The sequence below is a fragment of the Hirundo rustica genome, chromosome 19 (genome assembly GCF_015227805.2).
Source record: "Hirundo rustica isolate bHirRus1 chromosome 19, bHirRus1.pri.v3, whole genome shotgun sequence".
NCBI lineage: Eukaryota > Metazoa > Chordata > Aves > Passeriformes > Hirundinidae > Hirundo > Hirundo rustica.
Window position 1 is genome coordinate 5,988,261 of NC_053468.1, and position 27,845 is coordinate 6,016,105.

The 27,845-nt window shown below is 58.6% G+C and overlaps 1 protein-coding gene across 2 annotated transcripts; it reads left to right on the plus strand.

Annotated features, from left to right (window-relative positions):
- Positions 1 to 145: 145 nt before the first annotated feature.
- SRRM3 (serine/arginine repetitive matrix 3) lies at positions 146 to 27,610 on the plus strand. Of its 2 annotated transcripts, XM_040082452.1 has the most exons (15): positions 146 to 234; positions 8,061 to 8,290; positions 11,192 to 11,293; positions 14,675 to 14,809; positions 14,920 to 15,000; positions 15,383 to 15,412; positions 15,806 to 15,874; positions 16,164 to 16,199; positions 16,852 to 16,902; positions 17,005 to 17,109; positions 17,517 to 17,688; positions 23,399 to 23,727; positions 24,363 to 24,590; positions 24,842 to 24,979; positions 27,353 to 27,610. In XM_040082452.1, the coding sequence occupies exons 2-15, from the start codon at positions 8,067 to 8,069 to the stop codon at positions 27,567 to 27,569; spliced, it is 1,917 nt and encodes a 638-aa protein (XP_039938386.1). In that variant the 5' UTR covers positions 146 to 234; positions 8,061 to 8,066; the 3' UTR covers positions 27,570 to 27,610. The 2 variants fall into 2 exon arrangements, with proteins under 2 accessions (XP_039938386.1, XP_039938385.1); XM_040082451.2 differs by lacking the exons at positions 146 to 234; positions 23,399 to 23,727; positions 24,363 to 24,590; positions 24,842 to 24,979; positions 27,353 to 27,610 and adding an exon at positions 997 to 1,071 and having other exon boundaries at positions 17,517 to 18,653.
- Positions 27,611 to 27,845: the final 235 nt, after the last annotated feature.

Consider the following 27,845-nt stretch of genomic DNA (forward strand, 5'->3'; position numbering starts at 1 on the left):
CCCCGCGGCGGCGGCGCTCTGTGTCGGGCGGCTCCGTGTGCCGGAGCTGTCCAGCACTTCAGCAGGGGCCGCGCCGGGGCCGCGCGGGAGGGGCCGCGCCCGGCGGGACCCCCGGCACCCCCCGGCACCCCCCGGCACCCACCGGCACCCACCGGCACCCACCGGCACCCACGGGCACCCACCGGGGCCGACAGCGACCCAGCGGGGCCGGGCCCAGCGGGACGGCGGGGCGAGGTGAGGCGCGGCCGGGCCCGGGGCTGTGGGGCCGGCACCGGGCGGGCGGGGCCGGGAAGGGAGAGGAGGGGATGCGGGGGGCGGTGGGACCGCACTGAGCCGTGGGGGGCACGCCGGGAGGTGCAGGGGGTGGGGGAGGACGGAGCACCCCCCCACCCTTCCGGTGATGCTGGGAGCAGGGGGGTGACGAGCCCCGGTGATGGGGATTTGGGGGAGCGGTGCTGCTCCTCAGGGGGTTGGGGATCGGGGTCTCCAAAGGGACGTGGGTGGAAGGGATGGGTGAGGCGTGCATCGGATTGTTGGTGCTGGGACAGCCGGGGACCCCACCGGGAGGGGTGTGCCAGGGGTGTCCCCCCGTGGGGTTTGGTGCTCCTTGGGGTGTGTGGGGTGGGTGAGGAGTCTGGAGATTGAGCTGTTTTTTGGGGCACAGGGACGCGGGTGTGCCGGCGGCTCCCTGGTGCTGGGGGAGTGGCTGGGGGGGCACCCACATCCCTCTTTTCCATGCTGGGGGGAGACAGGCTGAGACTGGGACGGTGGGTGACCTCCAGCAGTAGGTTTTTGACTGGGAAGGACGGGACAGGGATGATCCCTCAGCAGATGCTGGTGCCTTGTGTGGTGCAGGGGAGACGAGGCTCGGACAAGGTCCCCAAAGCCCTTCTCTCTGCTGTGTGGACCCCCAGGCTACACTGGGGAGGGTTTGGCTGATGAGATTTCAAACCCTGCGGGTGTTGCACGAGGGAAGGAGAGGGGGCAAGGCTTGGCAGCGGGGAGCCACAGCAGCAACTCAACCGCTTGTCTTTCGGGAGCGTTTTGTGCTTCTCCTTCCCAGATCAGGAGGTTTGTCCCCAGGGATGTCCGGGCTGTGCTGTGCAGGGGGCTGGTGGCGAGGGGTCGGGCCGTGGCTCTGGGGGAGCAGGTGGCTTTCCGAGGACACAGGTTCATTCATTCCCTCCAGAGCAAGATTCCAGACTGGATGTGTCTCACTTTGCCTGTGCTCCCACTGTTGTAAGGGGGTCACCTGGAGGCTGGCAGCATTTTTGGGTGTCTCAGGTCGATAACAAACGTCAAGGACCTTCTCTGAGGGTGCAGATGCTCTCTGGTCTCCTTGCCCTGTGGCATGTGGGTTCTTCTGTGGCAGGAGCACAGGGACACTCCCGCTGGGGGGGATTTTGGGGACAGTGTTTGTGTCCAGACACACATCACCCTGTCCCACTCTGCCAGCATGGCCTCGCACGGTGCCACCCTCTGTGCCTCACCTGCTTTCCCCTCAATCCCCCCAGCATCCCACCTGCCTCCCCCTGCCCCAGGACTCATCCTGACAACACTTGCAGGGAATGTCTGCGGCTTTCAGAGCCAGAAAATGGGGCAGATTTTAGGGGAACCTTTGATCCTTGGTCACTGTTCGGAACGGCAAGCAAGACTTTTGGCAGGCAGAGGGCTGCAGGAGTCTTGGTTGGCTTTGTCCCTGGTGCTGAGAAATTGATGCTTTTTCCCTGGACAAAGGGCCTCGTGCCCTAGGGGCAGATCCAGTGGTGGGTGGGTGGGTGGCAGCAGGTCCTGGAGAATGCTGGAAGAGGGAGCAGAGGGACCTCACCCCGTATCTCTGGGCAGGGGATGCCTGCGGGGTGCAGGTCATGCTGTGAGGTTAGTGCTCTTGCTGAGGGCCTGCCGGATGTGGGGGTCCCCAATCCCCAGAGCCCTTTCTCCTCCTCCTCCTCCTTCCTGTCTCCCAGCTCCCGTTTTCCCCAGCCAGGTGGCCCGTGGCTTATATAATGTGCTCAAGCCCCGGAATAGCTCCTCCCGTTACACAACCACCCAACCAGCCACGGGGGGGGGATGGTGGGGGGGATTCCCAGCTGGATGCTCCCCCTGCACTGGCTGTGACCCCCCTCTACCTGCAGTGCTCAGCCCCAGGGGCTGTTTGCCAGGATTATGTCCCCACTGGGGAAGGTGACCTCATTGTGACAGTCATCTCCCTGCTCCTCCATGTGCTCAATAACTGCTTTTATTTGTAGTAGTGTTATTACTCCCCTTCCTCAGAGGAGGGGCGATGGGCCTCAAGCTGGCTGTGCCTCCTCCTGACTCCTTGCCCAGCAAAGCAAATGGCCCCAAAAGTGCAAAACCTGGCATGGCTGCTCCCCCTCTCCATCCCCATTCCTTATTTAAGCACCTCCGTTCAGGGAAGGTCTGGCAGGGCATTCCCAGGGGGATGAGAAAAGTGCGGCCAAAAGGGTCTGGGGCTGGGGATCCCATAGGAAAACCCATCACCTGGATCCACTGCCTCTCACCTCAGCGTGGGGGGATTGCTGTTGCCACGCGGATGTGCTGCTCCTTTCCCTCACCCCTGATTCAGGAATGGGGTCACTGTGTGGCTGCTGGGGCTGCTCCCTACCATGGTGTGACCCCTTTCCCACCAGCTCTTCTCCAGCCAGAGCTGAGGATGGAGCTTCTCAACAGCCAACAGCCCAAGGGGTTCAGGCTGGAGGGGTTCAGCCACGGCATTTTGGGGACAGGAGTAAATCCTGGCTCCTCACCCTCCCTTGTGCCCTTTTCCCTGGATCGTCTCCAGGGGATCTCTGTGCCCACACCCCTGTGAGATGCTTGTCCAGCGGGGGATCAGTCCCCAACTCTGGCTCTCCCATCCCTATATCCCCAAACCAGGAAGAAGCCCAGTTGCTTAGCAACTGTTTAGCTTCTCCACCAGCCTCCTCATCTATTTTAAAATATATATATATTTTTATATATATGTATTTATATATATCTGCACAGACGTAGGTATGCACATGGAGCTGCAGCTCCTGACCCCCCAGCCAGCTTCCATATATTCTTTACTAATTGCTTTAAAGTCTGTGAAGTGTCAAATTGTGGTCGGGCAGCTACAGGAAAAGATGCCCTGGGCTTGGGGAAATAGGGATGGAAGCCCTGGGACAGCTGTCACCACCCCATTCCCACTGCCCCTTCCCACGGGCATCATCCCTGTGGCTTGGGGCTGGAGGGCAGTGCTAACGAGCCCCAGAATGGCTGCACTTTTAAAGCTAGATTTGCCTTTTTTCCTCGTTCTTGAAGGTCTGACTCATGGTTTTTGGCACTGGAAGGCAGCTCCGTAGAAGGTCAGTCCAATTAATGGCAGCAACCGTGGACTTTTCCTCCTTGTAACTCCAGCTGGGTGTTCAGAGGAGGCCTGGCCTGTTCAGACTGCCTGCCCATGGTGTTCTGGCATATTTTGTGTCCTGAAAAAAGAGATCTTCTCCCAGCTGTCGCCACAGCACAGACAGGCAGCAGCCTGGGACGGGGCCGTGCGTGCTTGGGGACGGGGTTATTATTTCAGTCGGTGGCGTGCCCTGATGAGATCCAAACAGGCAGGAGAACCATGGGGACCACCCCTCTCAGCCTCTCTGGAGTGACTGGAGCATCCTCACCTCCTCTGGGCCGTCCACGGTGTGTTGGGACCGAGCTCCGGCACGCTCAGCGCACGAGTGGACCAGGGAGCCGCCGTCCTGGGCTCGCTGCCCGCATCCCGTGCCCGCATCCCAGTGCTCACGGCCGCCCCGGCTGGTGCAGCTGGATGCGGCGAGAATTAATGGAGCACCGGCCGGAGGCGGCTTTAATTAGCACCGAGGCACGCGGAGGGGGCAGGATGCCCGGGGACCGCTGCCGCCTTTCCCCAGCGAGGGAGAGATGCCGGGAGAGCATCCAGGCACCCGGGAGAACATCCAGGCACCGCCGCCCCCCCGCTGCCATCCCCTCTTCCCCCGGGAAGCGGCTCCATCCGCAGTACGGCGGCAGGGCCCTGCGGCGCTCCTGCTCAGCGCCCGGGGCTGCGGGCATGGCCCGGGGGATGAGCGGGGCCCAAGGGGGAACTTCAGCAGAGCCGGCCCGGAAGGGGCTTCTTCTGGGCTGGGAAATAAAAGGGCCAAAGCAGTTTGGTGAAATAAGGCTCTTTTCGCCATCGTTTTGCTTCTTTCCTTTCGGGCTGGAGCTCTGATCCCGTGAGCTGGACGAAGGCCAGGTGGGACAGCGCCAGGGCTGGGACATGGGGACGGTCACATCCTGGGGCCGCCCCAGCCCACAGGGAGTGAGCTCCACTCACAGCTTGGCTGGAAACCAGCAGCCCCAAACCCTGGCAGGATGGCGAGGCTGGGCCCTGCACCCCGAGCTGGCAGGGCCTGTGCTGGCTGTGTGACAGGGGCACAGTGCAGTGTGTCTGTCCTTCTGTCTGTCCTGGCAGTCACTGAGCTGGTGCCCAGGTCCTCCACACACCCTGGGTGTGATTCAGCGTGGCTGGGGAGGGAGAGAGGGACCCAGGCATGGGATGGAGGGTGAGGAGGAGGAGAATGGAAAAGAGGGATGAAGATGGAAGATGGGGTTGAGGATGGAGAATGGGGATAAGGATGGTGATTGGACATGATGATGATGAGGAGGAGGAGGCTGGAATTTGGGGATGAGAGTGAAGATAAGGATGAGGATGGAGGATGGGGCATCTCTGAACACTTCCAAAAGTTTTAATACAGGTATCAGAAAACACCTGCAAGCTGAAAAGCTGGATTGACCTCCCCAGGGCCCAAAGTGGCAAGTAGGAGGAGGATCAGGATCCCAAAAGATGTGGGCGAATGCCTGGTTAATATGGGAAAAGAGGGATTTGCTCAGGAGTCTCCCCTGCAGCTCCAGCCCATGGTGCCAGGGGGTTTGGGCCCTCCTGGGTGGCAGTAAGGGAATTTGAGGTGGCAGTAAGGGAATTTGGGGTGACGGTAAGGGAATTTGAGATGGCAGTAAGGGAATTTGGGGTGGCAGTAAGGGAATTTGGGAGGTGGGAATGGATGCCAGCAACTGTCCCCAGCTACATCCTGCAGCCTTTGGGAGTGTGTGGAGACACAGGGCTTACCCCAGGATGCCTCCTCTCCCTCTGGGCGAGGCAGCCGGGCAGCGGCTGCCAGTGATTGATGTTTCGTGGGTAATTACTGCAGATAATGAAATATTTAACCATCCTCTTCATTATCAGGGTAGCGCCGAGCCAGGCGGGAAACCACTGCTGTTTGGACAGGGCTGTGCTGATGGGTTTGGTGCGGATTTTGGTGCTGGCAGAGCCGGGTGGTCTCTGTGTGGTGGCCAATGGATTGAGGTTGTGGTGCTGGCAGCCACTCTGTGTCCCTGAGCTGTCCCTTGCGAGTGCAGGACATCGCTGGGGTTCTCCTTGTGGGGCAGGGAGAGCACAGACCCAGCTGGGGGACATGGGCTCCTTCTGCCCTGGTGCCTTGTCCCCATTGTCACCAGCAATGTAGGGCTGGCTCTGTTTGGCACCCAGGGATTTGCCTGTGGCCCCTTTGGAGAGCTGGGGGAAGGGTTGTGGGTGGGTTTTTCCCATTCCTTTGTTTCCCTGCCCGTGCTGTGGCTGACGCAGGGGGCTGCTGGCAGCTCCCACTGTGGATATTGCTCCAGGCTGAGGGGACACTGGGATGCAGTACCGTGTCAATCCCCAGTCCAGCTCCACCTTCCTGGCCCCGGGTGCAAGGGGATTTCTCCAGCTTCATCCTTTTCATGGGAGCATTTCCTGGCGGATCTGCATGCCTCCCCCACCATGCAGCCTTCTCCCACAGGCACCCATCCAGCTGCCAGTTTGCCTCCATCCACCTGCCCAGCTCTATATCCCGCACACTCCCAAGGTTTCTCAGCAATGAATTTATCCACTGCTGGGCTCAGGATAAAATGAATTCCCATGGGGGACAAGCAAGCAGAGGCTGCGGCAGAAAGCATCCTCTCCTTTCCCCTCTCCTTCCCTGAGCCCATCTGTGGGGGAATGTTTCTAAGTGGGGAGCTTCTCCCTTTCCCTTACCTCCTTCCAGGTTTTTGGTTTCATGTCCTGATGGGAGGAAGAGGGAGAGGAGCCCCCAAGGCAGGGTTTTCTGCAGCATCTCTCTGTTCTCCAGCCTGGGATACGGAGTGGGCTGGGGAGGGCTGAGCGGGGCTGTGGGGTGTCATGGGGTTTGAAATGCGGGTGCTGTAGCCAAGGGAGGACCGGGGAACCCTCCAGGTGCAGGGATGAGCATCCAGGAGTGCAGAGCCCTGGCTGGCTCCCGCTGCACCAGCAGGATCTCCCCCGTGCCTCTGCGGGAATAAAGGCTGCTGGCTCCTCTCTGCATGGTAGTAATGGGGCGAAGAAAAAAAAAGAAAAAAAACAGCCTTGTAATTAAGCACTCAGCTGCTGTCATCCCCGGGCAGGCTCGTCAGGAGATAAATGACTGTGTGGGGCAGCCAGTGGCAGCAGGAAAGTCAAGGATGTCCTGTGGGGATGTTGTGGGGTGGCAGATGCCTTCTGGTCAGGTTGGGATCCCCACAACTCCAGGGAGGGCTCCGAGGTATTTTCTCTCCTCAAACAGCAAAGAAACCTCATCAAAGCCCCTCGTGGGTGATCTGCATTCCCACCCTGGCTCTGTCCACAGCCGTGGAAAGCTCTGAACTGCCTGCTATCCTGGTGGAACGGCACACTGGGAACGGCGAGACTTTCCTGAGCTTGAAACAGTGTGGATCAGTCCAAGGTCCATCTGTCCTTCCTGTTTCTCCTGGGCTTAGGGATGCCTCCTTCCTTGGGCCAGTGTTTGCCCCATCCTCCACGGGCAGCACGTGTCAGCCACCCAAGGATTGGCTGCTTCCTGCACAGGAGATGACGTGCAGGCAACACCCATCCTTGGAAAAGCCTCTCCAGCAGGATCCCTGCGATAGAAACACCTCAGACAAGTGACTTTCTGGCAAAAAACTGCTTCTCCAAGCCCAAATCCAGCTCAGAGAATGAGGCAGGATGCTCCGCTTTTGCTCCTGATCGTTTCTCTTTGTGCAGGGCCCTGTAAAGCCCACCTGCAGCCTGGTGGAGCTGGTGGATAAGGCAGCACATCTCCAGCGGGAGCATCCCGTGCTCGGGAGAGGGCTGGAGCGCTGAGCAGGGGAGCTGGGGCGGGACAACAGGAACAGCGAGGAATGGGTGCTCAGCCATGCGCCGATGGCCTGAGGGCACTGAGGGCTGTGTCTGGTTGATCCAGAAGATTTGGGAGCGTCTCCTCCCTCAGGCTCGAGGAGCATCAGCCTGAGCCACAGCACAGCAGCACTGCTCAGGAACAGTTGTCCTCTTCCAGGGGTTATTTTTGGAGCCAAGTGAGGACACGTTGGCTGCGTGGTGGAAAGAGGAGGCAGAGACACGTGAAGGTGAAGGAGCAGGGAGAAGGCAGCGGGGCAGAAGCTGGTGGGGATCCTCATCTCCCCTTACAGCCCACACTTGGCTGTGGCAGAGGGTGCCAGGCCACAGCCAAAGAGTGCCAGGCCATGGCCCAGGAGCATCAGCGAATGTTTGCTGCCTGAGCCAGACACCAGGATGTTCCACCACTGCAACCAAACCACACAGTGCAGCTGGGAACTGCAAGGGGATATCTGAGGTCTTTGGGTCCCTAGAGAACCGTGAGGATGGATGCCTGGCTCTGCTCCAAGCCCACACTGGCTGACAACGGGGTCCATGGGGCTGGGAGGGACCCCTGCTCACCCATCCTGCTGCTGCTGTATAGTCTTGGGCCCCACAGACCCAAGTTTTTCCAGTACAAGGCCGGAGCAGAACATCCTCCTCTCTGTCCCAGGAGCCAGCCCTCCTGTCATGGTGACAGGAGTAGCCCCAGCCTTGCTTTGAGGATGAGGAAACTGAAGCAAGGTACAGGGAGATCTCCTGGTCACTATCCCCATCAACCTGCTTTCAAGACTGATTTTACCCTCAGGTCCTAGCAGGACTGACATGGGGTGAGAGGGGAAGCAGGGCAGGGGCTGACCCTGACTCTTTCTCTCCCTCCCAGGCAATCATGGCTCTCTACAACAATGGAGCCGACGTGCCTTTGCCCCAGGAAGCCTCCAACGGCTTCCCCCAGCCCGGAGCCTCGGGAACATGGCACAAGAGCGAGGAGGAGGTGAGGCTGGTGGAGCCCAGCATGGTGAAGAAGGCTCACCGGGAAATCCTGGACCATGAGCGCAAGCGGCGGGTGGAGCTGAAGTGCATGGAGCTGCAGGAGATGATGGAGGAGCAGGGGTGAGTGCTGGGACATGGGGGGGTGGGATCCTTTTGACCTGTTTGGGCACCTTGTTCTCCCCCTCTAAAAAGTACCTTGATGCGGCAAATGTCCCCATTTGGAAGTCAATCCACATTTGGGCTCCCAGCTTGTCCTGCAGGAAAGCCAAAGCAGGAAGGAGAAGTTGCTCATGGTTGTGCAAGTCATCAGTGCCGCCTATCCTGTTCCCCACATGCCTGGGATGTGAGATCCCAGAGGGAAGCTGGGGTTTAGTCACAGGAGAAGCTGGTCTGAGGCTTGTTTGCCCTGTCTTCCTTGTCCTTCCCGGTTTTGGGGTGGTAGGACCCCCATCCTGCCAATGCCATGGCCAGGCACTGCAAGGTGCTCCCCAGCCTTTGCTCTCCCCTTGGGAAACAAAGGGATAGCGGAAAACCCGAGGGGCTGAGGAACATCCCTTCCTGGGTGGCCAGGAGAGTCTGGGGGGCCAGAAAGGAGACCCCCATCCCTGCCAGGCATGGCTGTGCTGTCTCTGGCAGCAGCCAAACATCCCGATCCCTCTGACAGCTCTCTAAAACCTGATGGATGGAGCAAATTCTTCGGCACACTTGGGTGGATGGGGACTGGTATCAGCTGGGGAGAAGGAAAATGGATTGAGGGAAGGCCTCGCCAAGGCTTTCATTAAGAGTGTAAGCGTGACCTAGAATTAAATTGTCTCACACAGACTGGAATAATGATTGTTCCTAATTCGTCATTATGGAAATAAATAAGGCTGACCTGGCGCTTTGGGGAGCCCAGAGCCTCCTGTCGGGTTCCCGAGCCCTAGCAGGGATCTTACTACTGGTAGTATCGTTACTGCAGTGGGTAATAGCAACACTGCAACCAGGATTGTTGTCATTGCTATAATTGCTTTGCTGTTATTAAGGCTATTAATAATGCTGATGATGGCGATACGCCAAAATGATAATATAATTACAGTAATAATCTTGGTCAACCTGCTTAATCCTCTGCCTGCTCTTCCCCTCCTCACAGGGGCTTTTCAGGGGGGTTCCATGAGAAGGGATTTGCACCCCCGAGGTTCCTGCCTGGACCAGGGGCAGCCTCCTGGCCATGGCCTTGGGGGAGTTATTGATGAGGGCAGAGCCCCAGGATGGATGTGAGTGTCAGCAGAGGGGGTTCTGCAGGGATTTAAGCACTCCCTTGTTTCCTTAAAGGCGGATGGCTCCTCCTGCCTGTGCTGTAGCTCGCTCCAGGCTGCCTGCGCTGTTATTCCCTGCCTGCAGGCTGGATTCCTTGTCCAGAAAAGAAGTGTCAGCATATTTTCTTTCTTTCCCAAATCCATTCTGTTAAATGCAAAAGCAACCCCCCTCCAACGGGGTTATAAGCAGCAGCAGGGGAATGCAGGAGGGAGAAGGTTGGTGGTGCTCCTGCCTCCATCCCTGGAGGTGCTGGGGAGTTCCTCGCCTTGGCCTCCCCCCACAGATTTGCTAATGGCCCAGCTGCAGTGGCCCATCTGTCACCTCCTGTTTGGCCTCATGTCCCCTCTCCAAGAGCACCGGCAGTGTTCTTGATGTGCTGCAGCAAATGCTCCTCTCGGGCAGACATCTTCCTGCTGCTGTGGGCTGGCTGGTGTCCATGGGATGGCCGAGGCCGGCAGCTCCATCCCTGTGGAGGGGTCACTCTGCCCAGCTGGGTGCACTGCCATGAGGGAATGGAGCAGAGCAGCATTTGGGGGCATTACCCTGGTTTTGGGGTTCCTCATGCCCAGCTGCAAGGTGAGAGGAAGCAGCCAGGCTGCCTCCATACCCTGTTATCAGCCTTCCTTCTGTGTGGACTCTGGCTGGGGAATTAATGAGAGCCTTTCAGTGCAAATGAGTTTGTTAATATTAATTCCCCTCTCCTTGCTGTTCCTCTTTACAGACACTGCAGGAGGGCTGGGTGATGCCATGTGCCCTTCTTCACCCAGGGCACCCAGAGCACTGTGAGGGCCATCACTGTCCCCAGCACGGGCTGTGTGCAGTGCCAGCCTTGGGGACAGCATCCAGTATTCTGGGTTCGTGGCAGTGATGCTGGTGGGATGTGATGGAAAGGATGGGCCATGAGCAGCCCCTCCAGAGGCTGGGGCTGAGCACAGGGACACACACACAGCCCAACTCCTTCCCTCCCAGGGTGGCAGCATGGGGGTGACACGAGGTCCTTCTGCCTTCACTCTCTCCCCTGGGATGATGCCAAGGGCATTGTGTGTCACTCCACTACATCCCTCTGTTGGGATGTTTATATTTGAGAAGGGAGCTCAGGTGCCCTTGTGCAGCCACGGGATGTGGCACAGGACCCATGGCTGTCACCTGTCCCTTCCCAGGGACACCTTGAGGACGGCGAGGGCGCCGTGGTTTGCAGTGGCAGTTCTCAGATGGCAGGACACAGTGATTAGTGCCTCTCGTTAATAACCCTGCAGCGGCCTGAGTCAGCGCTCGGCGGTAGCGCAGAGCTGGCATGGCTTTCAGGGCGCTGGAGCACCACAGGGACGAGCAGGGGGAGCTCGTGACTGGGACAGAGATGCTGGGAGTGAACCCCAAAATCACTGGCTGCAATGGGGACACTGCCAGGGGGGTTTGGTGGGCACTTGCCCCAAAGCCTGGGGAGGTCACAGGGAGCGGCAACTTCAGGTCATCCTTTTCTTTTCCCCCTTCCTGATGTTCTTTCCTCTGCCAAGCACTGCTGGAAGAAGCAGGCAAGGGGGAGGAGGACATACATAGTGGTGGCAGGGGACTGAGCAGAAGTCCTGTCGTCCTCCAGGCCCTGATGAATGTCACCATGTCACCCCCGCTTTGGATTGGCCCAAGAGGCCAAAGAGTTCCTCAGCAGGTCCATGGGGAGCCCGTGCACCAACCACAGCAGCCCTGACCACATCTTTGCCCATCCAGGTACTCCGAAGAGGAGATCCGGCAGAAAGTGGGGACCTTTCGGCAAATGCTGATGGAGAAGGAGGGTGTGCTCACCAGGGAGGACCAGCACGGGCGCCAAATGTAAGTCAGGCACCTTCCAGCTGGTCCATGTGTGCGCCTCATCCCAGAGAGGCACGTCCTTGGTGGCCTCTGAGTGTCAGTGGGCAGCTGGGTGGGTGGATGAGGGTATATCTAGGCATGACTGGATAGATGGATGGACCTGGAGAGGGTATATAGGGATGGATGGATGGGTGGATGGATGGATGGATGGATGGATGGATGGATGGATGGATGGATGGATGGATGGATGTTGGCTTTGAGTCAATGTTTGTTTGATTTGATGGTTGCTTGGTTGGTTGGTTGGTGTTCAGTCAGCTGGAATCAGGATTTGCCCCTCTGAGGCAGTATCCTACCTCTGGAGAGGTTAAAGTTATCCTGCAGTGGTTGTTTGGAAACCTCTGGGTGCTGTGCATAGGCTAACGTTGCATTGCTCATGTCCCCAGATGATGAAACCCAAGTGCAGAAGATCTCAATGCTTGGCTCACCCCACCAGCCAGGGGCAGGGACCCCATGGAATAATCTTCTCCAAGGAGATCTTGTACTGTTCCTCTGCTTCTAATCACTCCTCTCAGTGCCTGGTTCTGGGGGGCTGCATCTGCCCTGGGAGGGGGCTTAGGGCTCAAGTTTGGTGTCCAAAGCAGCCCAGCTCCTGCTGGGGAGATGCCAGTTGCTGCTCCTGCCCTGCACAGGACTGTCCCCAGCCTCACCAGGGTCCACCCCAGCTCGACGGTGATTTATCATTGCAATGCTTAATGGCCCAGGCAGCATGGCTGGCCCAGCGTGCACCATCCATCAGCCTGGAAACCAGGTCACTTGGGACAGGAATAGATGCTGCAGGTTCACTGAATATTAATGCTTCATTAGGGTCAGGAAATCAGGGCGAGGGGGGAGGCAGGGAAGCCGTGGCAGCAGGGAGAGCCTCCCTCACACCACTCTGCTGGCACGCCAGGCAGGGTGGGACACAGAGACACAGGGACATGGCAGGGTGGGACACAGGGACACGGCTGTGCCCCGCCTGGATGGGGCACATGGGCTTGGGGCAGCGTGAAACATTCAGGATCCTCCTCCAGGCAGGAAAAAGAAAACAAGGCATGGGGAAAACCAACCTGCCCAGGTCACTGAGCATCACGTCTGAGGTGTTAACAAATGGCCTTTGCTGGTGGGGGCAGGAGTCATCTCTAGGGCATCTTCCTGGCAGGCTCGTTAGGGCCAGCACTGTAACGAGCACATGGGGAAGCCTAAAGGTGCCTTAAGGTTATCCTGGCTGTCACCTTTACGGGCTTGGTTTTGCAAAACAGAGGGTAATCATTAAAGATTAGCCCCAGGGCTATAAATAATAGTGCTGAGCTGGAAGGAGCAGTCTCACAGCAAAGGATTGCTCGGAGGAGAGCAAAGCCAGAGGCGCTTGGGGAGGTTGGTAGGAGCTGCATCCAAAGGAGGTGGCTCTTCAAGCAGCAGGGATCTGAGCTGCTGGAGAATATCCTGTGTGCCAAAGGTCTGTGCTGCATGAAGAGGCTGGACAAGGGGGTTAAATAAGCTTTAAATAAAGAGCCTCAGCCCTGGTGGTGGCGGGGAGAGTGCTCGGCAGAACATCTCGTGGGCTGGTCCTGCTCCAGCACCGCTCTGGGCTTTTACCGCTCGCTCCTTGGCTGCCGGGACTATGAGTCTGAACCAGCTGGTCCTGTTTCAAAGCCAATGCGAGAGCTCAGCATCATCTGCACAACTCCCCAGGGAGAACTGAGGCATCGAGCAGAGCCGTGACCACCTGAGTCCCTGGCTTTGCTCTTTGTGCTCTCCCAGCTCCCGTCTCTGTGTGCACAGCTCGGTACAGCCGGTCCCCAGAGAGGAGGGCTTGATGGACAGGCTGGTGGGATTGCAGACAAAGGCGAGTGTGTGCTGGGCAGGGAGGGATAATTGGAACAGCACAAGACTGGTCTTGAGCTGCTGAGCAGAGCTAATGGGTGAGATGCTGGCAGCAGGCTCCGGCATGGAGCACTGCCTGCTCACGGAGCAGAGACACACACAGAGAATTAACCCCGCTCCCTTCTCTCTTTGCCTCTTTTCTCCCCCTTCCCATGGCTGGGTGGGTGGTTGAAAGGCTGCTCCTACCTTTGGGACACAGCCAAAGCAGGAGTCACTTGGAGAGGACCCAGCAAGCCGTGGCTGTGGCGCAGAGGGGGGCCCGAGTCCTGCTTGAGCGATCGTCCGTGGTTAGGGGGAGGGTGCCTGGTGCGTAGTTTCGGTCCAAGACATTTCTAATTAGGTTAAACAGCCCATGGCCTGCTGTGGCCAAGGATGCCAGTGTACCACTGTCAGATCTGCAGTCTGGGACTGGGAGCTTCCCTTTTCTCAGGCAATGGCCAGGCTGCCAAGGGACTGATCTGTGGGGCTGCACTGCTGCACCAGCATCGCTGACTGCTCGCCTCCAGGCTGGGAAGGGCAGAGGACCCCACATCAGATTTCTGAGGGCAAATCTCCCTTGGGAAGCTAGTGTGGTGCTGAGCACACTCCAAGCCTGTCCTCATGTCTTAAGTTTCCCTCCAGAGCACCTGGATGTCCTTGTCCCTCCATGAGTGAGATGTCCTCCATTACCCAGGAGCAAATGAGAGGCTCCCTCTGGGGTTTGCTCCTGGGGCTGATGGCAGAGCTGGACCGGGGAGGTGGGGGCATTAGGGAGAGGTTGGGCAGAGACTCCTGAGTCTGTCCTAGTCCAGCTGCCAGGCCTCTGCCAAGCCCTGCCCACAGCCCCGGTAGTCAATAGCAACCTCATGCTGGTTTCCATGGCAGTGGGGAAAATTAATGCTGACGAAGTCACTCAGGAGAGAGAGAGACCCTGATGGCTCTGGGCATGACATCCCCCCACCCCTTCTTCACCTGGCCCCAGGAGGGACACTGGCCATTACCCGCCTGAAGCTCCAGTGGTGAGCTGGTGGCACTGTGGGGCGCTGGCCTCAAAGCCCAGATCATCCTGGGCAGTTCCCACATAAATTTCCACTGCTGGTCTTCTGCCATCTCTTCTCACCCTTATCTAGCCCTGCAACCCGCCTGGGCTGACCCAGCCTCCTGCTCAGCCCCAGCACTTGAGCAAAGCCAAAAGGGGCTCGAATGAGGCCCAGGCTGGGCCCTGTGGGGAGGTGTTGGCCTGACTCTCACAGTGTCCCTGTGCCAGCCTGATGGGGATCTCTGCAGGGATTGGAGCCACAGGAAGACCCTGAGCAGACCTCCACCCTGGTACTTCACTGTGTGTGGACATCAAGGGACATGGCCGAGGTCCCCTGGGGACACTGTGGCAGAGGGAATGTCCCCCAGCCCCTGTAGCTGCATTGGGGCTGCCCCAGCTGCTCTGGTGGGAGACAGGGACTGGAGATTCCCAAATTAATCCTGCTCTTCCTCCTTTGGCAGTGTGATAGAGAACCACCACGGGGCGGATGGGGAGGAGTACGCAGTGGAGTATCCTGACTATGGAGAGGGCTGCTTGCTGCAGTGCGACTGCTCGGCCGAGTGCTACCGCGAGGACAGCGGCCACCGCGAGTACAGGTTTGCGTGGATTTCGGGGACCCGCTGGGCACAGGGTCCCCATCCAGGGACACAGAGTCCAAAGACCTGTCCTTTCTTCTTTCCCCAGCCCTGTCCTCTGTCTCCCACAGGCTGAAAAGACGCTCGAGCAGCTCCACCTCTCCCCCACCCAAGAAGAAAAAGAAGAAGAAATCAGGACACCGCCGGAGCCGGTGAGTCCCCGGCTGTCCCTGCGCTGGCCCCTCTCTCTGGAGGGCAGCTCACCTCCCAGCTCAGCCTTTTCCTGGGCTCTGGAGGGGCAAGTCCCCCCGCTTTGGGGGGCAGTGCATCCCTGAATGTGCACCCTTAAGAGGTGCAATGCATCTGCATGTGCTAATACCGCAACACACACGTGTGTGCACACACCCACTGCATGCACTGGTGGGATCTTGCCTGGCCCATGTGGGGAAGGAGCTCGCTGCCACAGGGCGCAGCACCAGGCAGGATATGGCTCTGTGAAGGGTCCATCTACCCAAAACCTCACCACGTAGCACTGGCTGTGTGGGCAGGATGCTTTCCCTAATGTCCCTTTCTTCTCTGCCTTTCCCATGGCAGCAAAAAGAGGAAACCCGGCTCAGAGCGCAGGTGAGTGACCACTGGGCTGGGTGGGCTGTGGGGTCCCCTCTGGGGACCACTGGGCACAGGCTGGCCTCTACTACCCACTGTCACCCTCTGAAATCCCACTGGGAATTGGCTACCTTGTCTCCTGCTCGAGGCTGTGGAGCCCACGAGGTGGCAATGAGAGACAGCAGGATTTGAGCATTCCAGAACTGAAGGCAGCCAGAGCCCTTCTGCCAAAACTCTCTCCCTTAGCACAAATCCTCCAGGAAATAACTGCCATGCAATGTTCATGCATCCCATGGGTGGTCCAGAGGAAGCACTGTGACTGGGGATGGTGGGACCAGACTCCCCTGGGCCAGGGGGAAGAGGCTGGGGAGTCCATGGCTCCCTGCTGAAGGGCACCCACTTCCCCTCTAGCTGTGACAGCTCTTCACCCATCCGCAAGGAAAAGAAAAAGAAGACTGGAAAGAAACACAGACGTGACAGGTAGGATGGACATGACAGCAGGCTGGGGACAGCAGGGGTGGCTGGGGACAGTGGGGCTGGTGGGGCTGCTCAGGGCCTTGGGCTGGGCTGGGATTTAGACATGGATAGGGATAGACACTGATGACTTTTCATGGGGCTGTCACCTCCTCACAGCCACTGTCACATCCATTGGCCCACCTCAGGGCCATCCCCCTGTCCTTCTCATCATCCCTGGAGAGTGCCCAGCCCTTGCTCCTCACTGGCCAGGTCAGTGTATCTCCTTCATCTCTGCCTCCTCTTCATCCCCTAGGTCTGAATCGGGGTCACGAAAAAAAAGAAGACACAGGTAAGAGTGCCGGCTACCAGGAGCCACCCCACTGCCACCAGATGCCACCTTCCCCTGCCAGGGACCCCCTGTGTCCTGCCCTCCTGCTGTCCCCTCCCCACAGCCCATCGTGATGGACCCCCTCACCCCATGACTGGACGCTGCTGTGTGTCCTCTGCCCTCGGATGTGGCCCAGGGCCACTCTGGCTGACTGTGGGGTCCCACATGGCCCCAAATGTCCCCCAGTGGAGAAGGGGGGTCCCAGGCAGCCATGGCCAGGGCAAACCTTGGCTGTTGTCTTGCTCTGCAGATGCCCTCTGCCAACACTGCTTTAGGGGGAAAAGAGTGAAGAACAGACAAAAGGTGCTAGAGAGGGCACAGGGCAAAACAAGCATAGTGGGTGACAATGGGGCTGAGCCCTGAGGATGCTAAGCAGAGCCAGTCCCCCCTTTCTCTCCTGCCTGCTCTCACCAACCTGCACCTGACCCCACAATCCCCCCCAAAGCCATCTGGGATCCCCACCACGCTTTGAACCCCAATCGAGCCCAACTCCAAACCAGGCAGGTCCTTCCCCTCGCTCCTCCCGCAGCCTCGGTGACTCCGAGGGGCTGGGAAGTGACCCCCAGGTGCTGCCCCCCGCTCCCACGTCTGCAGCTTTCGGTTCTTCCCGCAGGTCCCGAAGCCCCAAGAACAAACGGAAAGAGAAAAACAAAGAGCGCAAGAGGTGAGGGGCCGTGCTGGCGGGGTGAGCGGGGCTCTCTGTGTCGCCGCGTGTCCCCCGCGGTGGCTCAGCCTGTCCCTCGGCCCCCGGCCGCCCTCTCCGCAGGTCCCGCAGCGAGTCCCCGGCCTGGCGCTCGCACCGCCGCAGCTCCTGCAGCTCCCACAGCGCCTCGCTCTCCTCCGACGACAGCTGCTCTAAATCCCCCGGCAGGTAGGGACGTGTCCCCACCGGCACACCGACAGCCCGCAGCCTCCGCGGTGGGACCCCGTGGGGTAGAGGGCAGGGACGGAGATGTCCTTGTGATGGACACTCTTATGTGGCGGGAGGCAGAGGTGTCCCAGGGGTGGGGGCCCCGAGGGATGGAGGGCACAAGCAGGTGACAGAGGCATCCCTGAGACAAGTGTAGAAGGGAGTGGGATGGTTCTGCAGCATCTCTGGAAGGTTTGGAAACATGGTCCCCAGAGGGGGTTTCAATTCATAGCTAAAGAAAGCAGAAAGCACCAATTCTCACCCCATTTCTGGCTTCGGCAAAGCCTGGGCTGCAGCCGGCGGCTCTGCCGGAGCCGGATGCCGTCGGGCTCGGGGGTGCCGGCAGCTGACGGTGCTGTTCCCCTCAGGCTGAGCCCCAAGCGCCGGCAGGATGGCCCCAAGGGCAGCAGCGCCCGCTCCAGCCGCAGCCCGTCCTCCCCCTCGCCCCAGCGCTCGGCCTCGCCGCACCAGAACGGGCACAAGGGCAGCGCCCAGAACGGCCGCCACAGCCACGGCGCCCCGCTCCCGGAGCCCTCGGATGTACGTAGGCTTTTCTTGGATCACTCTTCGCTTCCCTCCCCTCCTCCCTCCACAGGATTGCCCCCCTGCTCTCCTCTCCCCTCCTTCCCCACTCGCTGGGCTCCCCGCCCTGCCCAGCCGGAGTGCACGGGGGAGATGAGGGGTGCGGGTTGCACCCTCCCGGCACTCACCAACCCCGCGCTGGGTGCACCATCTCCCTGGGGGAGCCAGCCCATCACCCTGAGGCAGGGATCAGGGCAGCAAGCAGGTTCATCCCTCCCCCAAAGGCACACGTCGCCCTGCGGATGTCACCTCCCCGGGATGATGGCTCGGCAGGACAGCATCACCTGCCAGGGTCACCACCGGGCTCAGCACCTCCCTGAGGCCGATCCCAGGCAGCCAAGAAATGGCCAAAGCAGGAACACTCTTGTTTGCCCGCTAACACCAACCCTCCCTAGCGCCAAGGGGTCAGCACCAGCGCTCAGGACCCCAATACCCAGTCTGGCCAAGTTAGGGTTTGGAGGAGATTTGATGATGGATGTTCAGATTTTAGGACCTTGAGGTCCCCGTGGAAGGTGACGTCGGAGCTGAGCATCCCCAACTCTGCCTCAGCATCCCGAGGGTTTTGGTGAAACCTTGGGGGCTGCTCCCTTGCTGAGCGGGGCAAAGCCCTAACCCAGTGGGCCCGGAGGGCCAGCCCCAGTTTAACCAGTGCTGGGATGGTGAGGAGCCTGCTTTGGCTGAGGGGAGCTGGAGGCAGGCCTGAGAGAACAGGGAGCAGCAGGGCTCCACTAATGGAGCCTCACTTGCCCCGGGGAACTTTACTCCCACAGGTGAAATCCTGCAGGGTCACCCCTGGGCTGGCAGCACCAAACGCTGACACCCCAACACCTGCAGGGCCAGGGGCACCCCAAAAAAGGGGGCCAGGAGCCCCCGACCCCACATCCACATCCCCCTCTCCCTCCCCAGCCCGGCACCCCCCAGCAGCACCCAGCACCCTGCCCACCTCTCGGGGCACCTCTCTGCTTTCTTCTTTCCTGTGGTTTCGGCTGGGGCGTGGGGGGGTTCGGGTGCCGCGGCGCCGCCCCCCAGGCGCCCGGCTCGCCCCGCTCTCCCCCCGTGCACCCCAGCATCGCCCAGGCCGTCGAGCTCCCTTGGCTCCCCGGCACCAGCGGGACTTTTCTCCAACGACTTTCTCTCTTTCTCTCTCTTTCTCTCTCTCTCTCTCTCTCTCTCTCTCTCTCTTCTTTCTCTCTCTGGTTTCTATTTTTTATTTTTTTTTCTTTTTAATCCCATCTGTGTTTTTCTTTAGCCTCCCATTTGAAAAAAACCCAAACGGTAATATACACTTCCATTTCTTGCTCAGCAGAAGCAGGGACGAGGGGGAGGGAAGGGCAATGAAACGTGCTTTTTCCCCCAACCCCTCTTGTTTTAGTTTCCTTTCTCATGGTTTCTTTTCTTTTCCCTTGTGATGTACAGAAATGCAAACGATATATATTTCTCTTATTTTTATTTCCCCCCACCCCGTCGTCGTCGTGTTGTTCTAGAATTTTTTGCTTTTGTGTGTGTTAATGTGGAGAAGGAAAAAAAAAAAAAAAAACCCAAAAACCAAAAAAACAAAAAACCACAACCCAACCAAAACAACCCCAAAAATCTGATGTGTTTTCTAAATATTGACGACCGCTGAACATTGTATTTCCATTTTCTATATTTTGAACAAGGAATTTAAAAGGGAAGAGAACCCAGCAGCTCTACATGCAAAGGAGGGAATTGCCCTTTTCCTCCTCAAATTGGCAACTGCCCGGTGTCCTCGGCTGGATCCTGCTGCCGTGGCGAGCTTTTCCTCCCCGGCTGCAGGATGAGGCCGCTCAGTGCGGGGTTATCCAAGCACCCTGCGGCCATCCCACATCCTGCATCCCGACAGGATGAGTGCTGAGCACCCTCGGTACCCAGCTCCCTCCCCACCTCCTGCAGACTCCCCAAAATCTCCGTGCTCAGCCCGTCCCCGGGTGAGCCGTGCCCACCCCCGCACCCCCAGAGCCGCCGGGAGCCAGGGGTGCCCCGGGGCGCTGCGCGGTTCCCTTCCCTTTTAAATACCCAGTCCTGTCTCCATCCATCCCTGCTGCCTTCCCAGCCTTCCTCCTGGGTCTCTCCTCCTCCTCCTCGCCCACACGCACCCTCCAGCCCCTCTCTCTCTCCGGTTTTCTTTGGGCCACCCTAACCCGACATCCCTCGCCGTGTCCCACCTCCATCCATCGCCTTCCCTGCATGTTGTCCGGGACTTTGCCATGTCTTAGAGTGACTTTTTAAGACTGAACCGCAGCCTGATCGGGTTACAGAACACCAGCCAGCCACCCCCCCCCCCCCGCAGCGGCCCCACCGCTTGGCGGCTGGCGGCAGCCTTTCCATTGAAAAACAAACAAACAAACAAACAAAAAGATAATAAAAACTAGAAGCTAAAGAGACCAATTTTAAAAAAGAAAAAACATTAAAAATTCTAAGCAAAGCTAACGGGATTAGCCGAGGGGTCTGGATCGCCGTACTAAAGAGTCCTTGTCTTTTTCCCATTCTGCCCTCCAAATGTGGAGATTATTGTTTTCTTTTTTTATTATTGCATTCCTGTCACTGCCAATTCTGAAGGTAGGTATTTTGTCCACCTCTGCACGTTCACTTCTGCAGATGAGCCTGTTGAAAAGCACCGTAGCTTGACTTAATGTTATTTTCTCTTTCTGACTTTCTTTCTCCTTCTTTCTCACTCTCCTTCTCTGTCTCTCATTTTGTCTCTTTTTGGTGGCTATATATAATTTTTTTTTTTAATTTGTATGGTTTTCCCCAGTTAGCTGCAAAGCCATGCTCTTCTCTTACGTTCTTTATTTTTATATATTTTTTTTTTGCCCTGTCCACGTAATATTTTTTTCTTTCTTCCCCCCTTTTCTCTTCCCCGTCTCCTCGTGCTGTCGGTAGAATGCATTTCTGTGTCTTTCAGCCCTCTGAATTTGTGTTCGTTTTCATTCAGGGGCCGAGCACTGCTGTTCCCTTTCAGTCCCCCATTAGCAGCCGGGTAATGAAGGCGAATGTAATTAGGGAGAAACAGGGGCAGTGGTCACCGGTAGAAGTGGGCACAGGAGGTTTTGGGGTGGATGGATGGGGTAAAAAATGAGAAATCTGGGGAGATGTGTGGGTTTAGCCCCTCTTCAGGGGGAAAAAAACACAGCTGAAGGAAAATACTGAGGGAGGCTGCATTAGGGAAAGGTTTAGATCTTCCTGCATGGAGAGAGGCAGGTCCAGGACATCCCAGACTCCCAGGGGCAGGGGACAGCATCCCACACCGGCTGTCCCATCCCCACAAATGCCCAGTGTGTGTTTTCCCTCTTAGGATGACTCTCTGGGTTTATTTGGGATGCTTTCACCTTTGTTGCCTTCCTGCATGCCAGGGCAGGAGCCTCCAGGGTTTGGGTGGGAGCCCTGCATCCCACAGCCGGAGCCCACGGCATGGCCAACCAGGGCCAAAATGCCGCCCTGGGAAAGAGGAACCTCCTCTCTTTCTCTCTTCATCGTCCTCTTCTTCTTCATCATCTTCTCTGCTTTAATGTTCCTCTCCAGGGATGTGGGGCTGGGCATGGGCTCCCCTGATCCCCCATCCCTGGGGGAATCCCCCTGGAGCAGATCCACGTCCCCCAGTGCTTGCAGGGCAGCTGGGCAGAGCTGATCATCGCTGCCAGCCTCCGCCTCGCTGCAGCCATTGCAACAGCAACTGGTTTTTAATAAAAACCCCAAATCCCCCCATTTTGGCTGCAGCTTGCTGCTCTGTGGCTGGACGGATTGGCTTTTCCATGAGCACACAGGGGTGAGGGTGTGTGGAACAGTCTGTGATCCCTTTTGCAGCATCTTCGTGGTGATTCCCAGAATCCCAGCCCTTCAACCTGCCCCCTTCTTTTTTGGGGAAGAAACGTGGCGTTGAGAACACAGTGGGACGGGTGGAGAGAACCTCAGCCTCAAGGATTCACTGACCATTCATTGGTGTGTTTGGGGCAGGGGGATGGCGTGGGGCAGGGCTCACCAACCCTGGGCGTGGTGGCGCAATCCTGGCACCACCCCGGTATCCCTGAACCCCCTCTGATCCCCTCAGCTGGACTCAGCCATGCCCTGTGCAGGATTCACCCTTCCAGGGATTCTCAGGGACCCGGCACTGGGCTGTGGCCGGGGGGAAGGAGAACCCAAAGCCCCCCGAGCTGGGGTTTGCCGGCTTGGTCAGGACTGGAGTTGCAGGAGCCTTTTCCACACATCTTTTTGGTCTCGTGGTGTTTGCAAAGACGGGGGGAACACCCAGGCAGCGTTTGTGGCTCAGAGGAGCAGCTCAGATATTTGGGAGCCTCAGGGCTGGGCAAAATCCCTTGAGGTCTCAGTGAGAGCCTGGCTCAGGGCTTGGCCACGGTGGTGGCCCAAGGTTTCCCCTCCCCGTAGGAGAAGCGAGTTGGTTTGTTTTATTTCTCCTCTCTCTGGCTCTGTCTCTGTCTCTCCTCCTTCTCTCGCTCTTTCTTTCTCTCTTGCATTTTTGTGAATCTAATGATGCACTTATATTGCCCCGCTTTTCCCTTCTCTTCATACCTTACCTACTAAAGGAGGAAATGCCACTTTTTTGGTAAGTGGATGTTAACCAAGAGGGACTTAAAAAAAAAAAAAAAAAAGCATATAATGGAAAAAAAAAATTTAAAAAAAGGAAGCAGAAAGCAAAGTCTGTGTTGAGTGCTGATGAGGACTTAGCAGTTCCCTGCAGAGTCACAGCTAACAGCTCAATGCGTGTCCCAGGAAGAGCTCAGAGACATTCGTTTATCTCAGTAACGAGGACATTTGTGAAGTTTTGCTTTGATTGTTATTTCTTTATTTTTTTTTAAATTTTGATTTTATTTGGATGGTTTTTCTTCTTTCTTTTTTTGTTGGTTTCTTTTATGCCTTCTCGCCCCCCCGGCCCCCTCCCCTGCCTTGCCCTCCATTGTCGCTCTGTGCCGTTTTTTCCTCGTTTCTGGATTTGTTTTAAGCCGAAAGCCGTACTATTGATAAAAACTACACGTATCGGAACATATATCTCTATATATGTGCATGCCTCTGTGTGAGCAGACCCCATCACCTCCAGCCCTCTTTGGTTCGACCCTTTCCCCTCGGCTCAGTCTGATTTACTCTCCCCCACTGTACCTCCTTCCCTCCTCCCATATTTTTTTTTCTTTTGTTTTTTTTTCCCTTTTTTTTTTTCTTTTTTTCCCCATTTTCCTTCCTTCGTTTGGGTTTTATCCCCCTTTTCCCTTCCCCTTTCTTGGTCGGGGCGGGCGGGCACCAGGGTTTGCTTTATCCCCTCTCCAGGTGTTTTGGGGGAGGGGGTTGTTTCTTTCCCTCCCTTCGAGCTCTCCCTCCCCGACGACTTGGGGCTTCCTTGGATTTATTTAGTCTCCTCCCACCCCACCCCTTTCCTCTGGGTTTTCTTATTACGATTTAAGTTGAGTTATATTTTTTTGGCGTTTTGCATGCGGAGGTTTGCATGACCCACGTTGTTGAGGGCGACAGGAAGGTGCAGAGTAGCGTCTGTGTAGCCTGCCTTATGCGATGTGCATTGACGTTGTGATCTGCGCCCCCGGCCCGGCGCCCCCCGTTAAAATCCCCTTTCTCCTTCTTTCTTCTTCCTCCCCTTCCTCCTCTCCCTCCTCTCTCTCTCTCTCTCTCTCCCCCCCTTTGCCAGAGGCCGGCCTCTGCGTCCCCCTCTCCGCGGGCTCACGGCAGGACGGAGCCGCCGTCCCCCCGCAGCCGGGGGAGCCGACACGGCGCCCGCAGCCCCCGCTCGGCCACGCCGGAGCGGGCCAAGCACGGCCACCGGCACCGCTCCCGCAGCGCCTCGCCGCCGTCCCGGCACCGCGGCCAGAGCAAGGGGCGGCCCCCGAACGCCCGGGAGCCGCCGCCGCCGCCGCTCAGCCCCGCCGGCTACAGCAGCGACTCGGAGGGCTCGGCCGGCTCCCACCCCTACCACCCGCCGGCCGGCCCCGACAGGAACCACGGCGCGCACGGCAAGAAGTAAGGGAGTCCCCGGGATGGGGTCCTGTCATCCCCGCCGGGATATGGGAGCCGGCACGGGATGTTCGGGGTGCGGCTCGCTGCGGGCAACTTAAATCCATCCAGGCAAAGCCCTGCGGGCTAAGATGGGAAAAGGGGTTGGGTTGGAGCGCTCAGGGGATGAGAATAGGGATGGGAAAGGGACAGGAATGGGGATGGCAATGAGGACAGGATGGGGATGGGAATGGGAATGGGGAATGGGGAATGGGGAATGGGGAATGGGGAATGGGGAATGGGGAATGGGGAATGGGGAATGGGGAATGGGGAATGGGGAATGGGGAATGGGGAATGGGAAGGGATGACCTTGGGGATAGGGATGGGGATAGGGAAGAGCCACAGTGGGTCAGTGCTAGCACGCTGTGGGAAGGGTCACCCCTGCAAGGGATTATCCCACTAAGAAGGGCAGTGCCTGGAAGGCAGCATGGGATTATAGCATCCCACAGGATGCAGGGTCCCAAGCAAAGGAAAGCCCTGTGCTTTACAGTCAGGGATGTAGCCCAGCCAAAAGCTGGTGTCATGTAGGTGTTCCTTATGGGAACTAGGGTCTCTGCCAACCAGGACGGGGTGCGAGGCGGTGCTGGGATCTGCCTTGACAGGGTGAAGGAGCGGCACCACCGCGGCCGGCCCAACAGCAGCTCGGAGTCATCAGCCAAGCACTCCCGGCACGCCTCGGAGCGGAGGAAGAGCCCGTCCCGCAGCCCGGGCCAGCGCAGCAGCTCCTGGAGCTCCAGCGGCTCCCTCTCCAAATCCCGCTCCCGCTCCCGGGACAAGAGAGCAGGACGCAGTCGCTCCCGCTCGCCCTCGCCGAAAAAGCCAGCCAGCAGGTCAGGGCCGGGGGAACGGGGCACGGGGGACACCGCGGGTGCCAGCAGTGGGCTCAGAGGACATGGCGGCTCAGGGTGGTCCCGGAGGGGACCAGGGAGGGGTCACAAGGCATTGTCGGTCACACTGGAAACGCCAGCCCCAGGTGGGAGTGTCATCCGTGCAGGGAACTGCTGTCGCTGGGTGTCCCTGTGTCCCGCACGGGACCCCAGCCCGTTCCCTGACCGTCCCCCTCCTCCTCCCCGGGGTGCAGAGAGAAGGACAACGAGCCCCGAACACGACACGGTGATCCCGATCCCGCCCGCCCTCGGCGCCGCTCCAGGAGCTACTCCCCCATCAGGAAGCGGAGACGTGACTCCCCCAGCTTCATGGAGCCCAGGAGGATCACCAGGTGTGTCCTGGCGTGTGGCAAAGGCTCTGCCACAGCCCCTGCCATGGCCCGGGGCTGAGCTCTGCTGCCAGATGGCCCCAGAGGGTGCGTGGGTGGGTGGAGAGACGGGTGGATGGACATACAGATGGGTGGATGGACGATGGATGGATGGATGGATGATGGATGGACAGATGGATGGATGGATGATGGATGATGGGTGGATGGACATACAGATGGGTGGATGGATGATGGATGGATGGATGGATGGATGGATGGATGGATGGATGATGTATGATGGGTGGATGGACATACAGATGGGTGGATGGATGATGGATGGATGGATGGATGGATGGATGATGGATGGACGGATGGATGGATGGATGGATGGATGGATGGATGGATGATGGATGGATGATGGATGATGGATGGATGGACATACGGATGGGTGGATGGACAATGGATGGATGATGGATGGATGGATGGATGGATGGATGGATGGACTGATGGAAGGATGGAAGGATGGATGGATGGACAGATGGATGGAAGGATGGATGGATGGACAGATGGATGGAAGGATGGATGGATGACATATGGACATACAGATGGATGGACTGACAGATGGATGGATGAATGGACGGGTGGGTGGATGGATGGATAGACGGACATACAGATGGATGGATGGATGGACGGATGGATGGATGGATGGACGGATGGATGGATGGATGGATGGATGGATGGACAGATGGACATGCAGATGGACAACTCTGTGGATGCACAGATAGCCCTGAGGATGACTGGGGTGAATCAGCTGGCCCAGACAGATGGGTAACCAGACTGCCTCCAATATCGTGACCTTCTGATCTCTTCCTATTTTGAGGCATGAAAACAGGAATTAATTTTAATCCGCCTGTGCATACTCCAGCAATACGCACGTCCGCAATCTCGTCTCTCCTGCCCTCCAAAAGCTGGTTTCTCCTCCTTGGGATCCCATTGCCTCAGGATCCTGAGCTGTAAGACAGGCAATATTTTGTGCCAGACGAAACACTGTGCGCATATGTAGCACCTCGTTAAGATGCAGCGCTGGCGGCGGGGCCGTGCCGAGCCGAGATTACCTCCTTCCTGACCTATTTGTCTTTCCCACTATCAGCTGGGAGATCGGGGGGGCTGGATTTTCAGAAATCAGCTCTGCCTCCCCGTGAGAGGGATTTTGTTTTGCCTGAGCAGGACTGAAGTTGTCAGGAGGGAGGACAGGAGAAAGGACAGAAGGAACACTGCAGAGCTCACGGGTTAGAGCTCCCCACAGCTGTCCTTGATGGATGCCCTGGAAAGAGAATGGGCTGGGGAAGCTGCTCCCAGCCCAGCCCAGGTTCCGCTGTCTGGTTTTCCATCCCTCCTGCTCCCTCCTGGTTTTACCAGGATGTCCCCAGGAAGGTGGCAGGGCTCAGCTGGAGAACACAGCCCATGGTTCCTGTGGGGGCTGTTCATCCCATCCCCATCCTTGGCGTGGATGGGCACGGCAGATCCTGTTTGGCTCAGGGTTCCGGAGGAGCAGAGCCATCTCTGTGAGGCGTAGAGGATGCTGTGGGGAGGGGGCAGCCAGGGAAACACCCCCAGCCCCCCTTGCCTGTCCCATAGCCCAGCCAGAAGCCCCAGGGCTTTTCTCTGCCCCCCTGCCCTGTCCCCAGTTCCCATCATGCCCCTCCGCCATGTGGTCCTACCTCAGTGATGCCAACTTCTCCTTTTCCATTTCATCCCAAGGTCCCTCCCGGAGAGCATCGCCGCCAGCCTGGCTCCCAGGGTAACCTTCCCCCTTCCTCCTCCTCCTCTTCCTCCTCCTCTTCCTCCTGGCCCTCTCTGTGTCTCCTCACACCTTAGGATGCCCTCGGCACCCAGCCACTCTCTGGTCCCACTAACACCAGGCTGGGAGAAGGGACGAGGGGCCGACTCCTGATGTCGCTGCCCCCTGTGCCCCCCCACCCCACTGTGCCCATGTCCCTCCTCATCCTCAGGCGCCAGCGGGCCGCGGCTCGCCTCCCGCTAATCCCGAACGTCTCTTTTTCAGCAGCTTTCAATCTTTGGTGTCTGGGAAACACAAAAGCCACATTAACCTGCTCACTTTCTGCCCTCGACGCTGCCTAATCCAGGACTAACACCCCGGGGGAGGGGGCTGGGGAGGACGAGAGGGATGGATGGATAGATGGATGGAAGGATGGATGGAAGGGGAGGTGATGCCGGGTGGCCGCATCCTGACCCGGCGCAGCCGGTCCGAGCCCGGCCGCTGGCACGCTTGGCCGCCCTTGGGTGGATGCTTGGCCGTGCCGGGGGTCCAGCGCCGGATCCCCTTCCCCGAGCGGCCTCCGGGGGCCTGACTCCGCTTCCCTTTTCCATTTGCAGCGCCCGCAAGCGTCCCATCCCCTACTACCGGCCCAGCCCCTCGTCCTCCAGCTCGCTGAGCACCTACTCGTACAGCCGGAGCCGCAGCCGCAGCTACGACAGCTACAGCTCCAGCCGCAGCCGCAGCCGGACTCGCAGCCCCCACAGCCGCTCCCGCAGCCCCAGCCGCAGCCCCAGCTACAACAGCCGCAGCAGCTCGGAGAGCGCCGGCTTCTGAGCGCCCCCGGCAGCCGGCCGCGGCCCCCCGACAGCCCAGCTCTGCCCCCTCCGCGCCACCTGCGCCCCCGGAAGGGACGGGACCACCGGGGAGGCGGAAAGGAGCCGGGGGATGCTGAGCACGGACCGGGCAGCGGGGGAAAAGCACGGACGGGGACTCACACGGGTCCTCGCAAGGCCCTGGGAGGGGGCGGTTCCCCCTGCTCCGGGGTGTTTTGGGGTCGGGATGGGGAAGGGGAGGATATCTTCTTACTTCTGCGAGTGCCGGGGTGGGGCG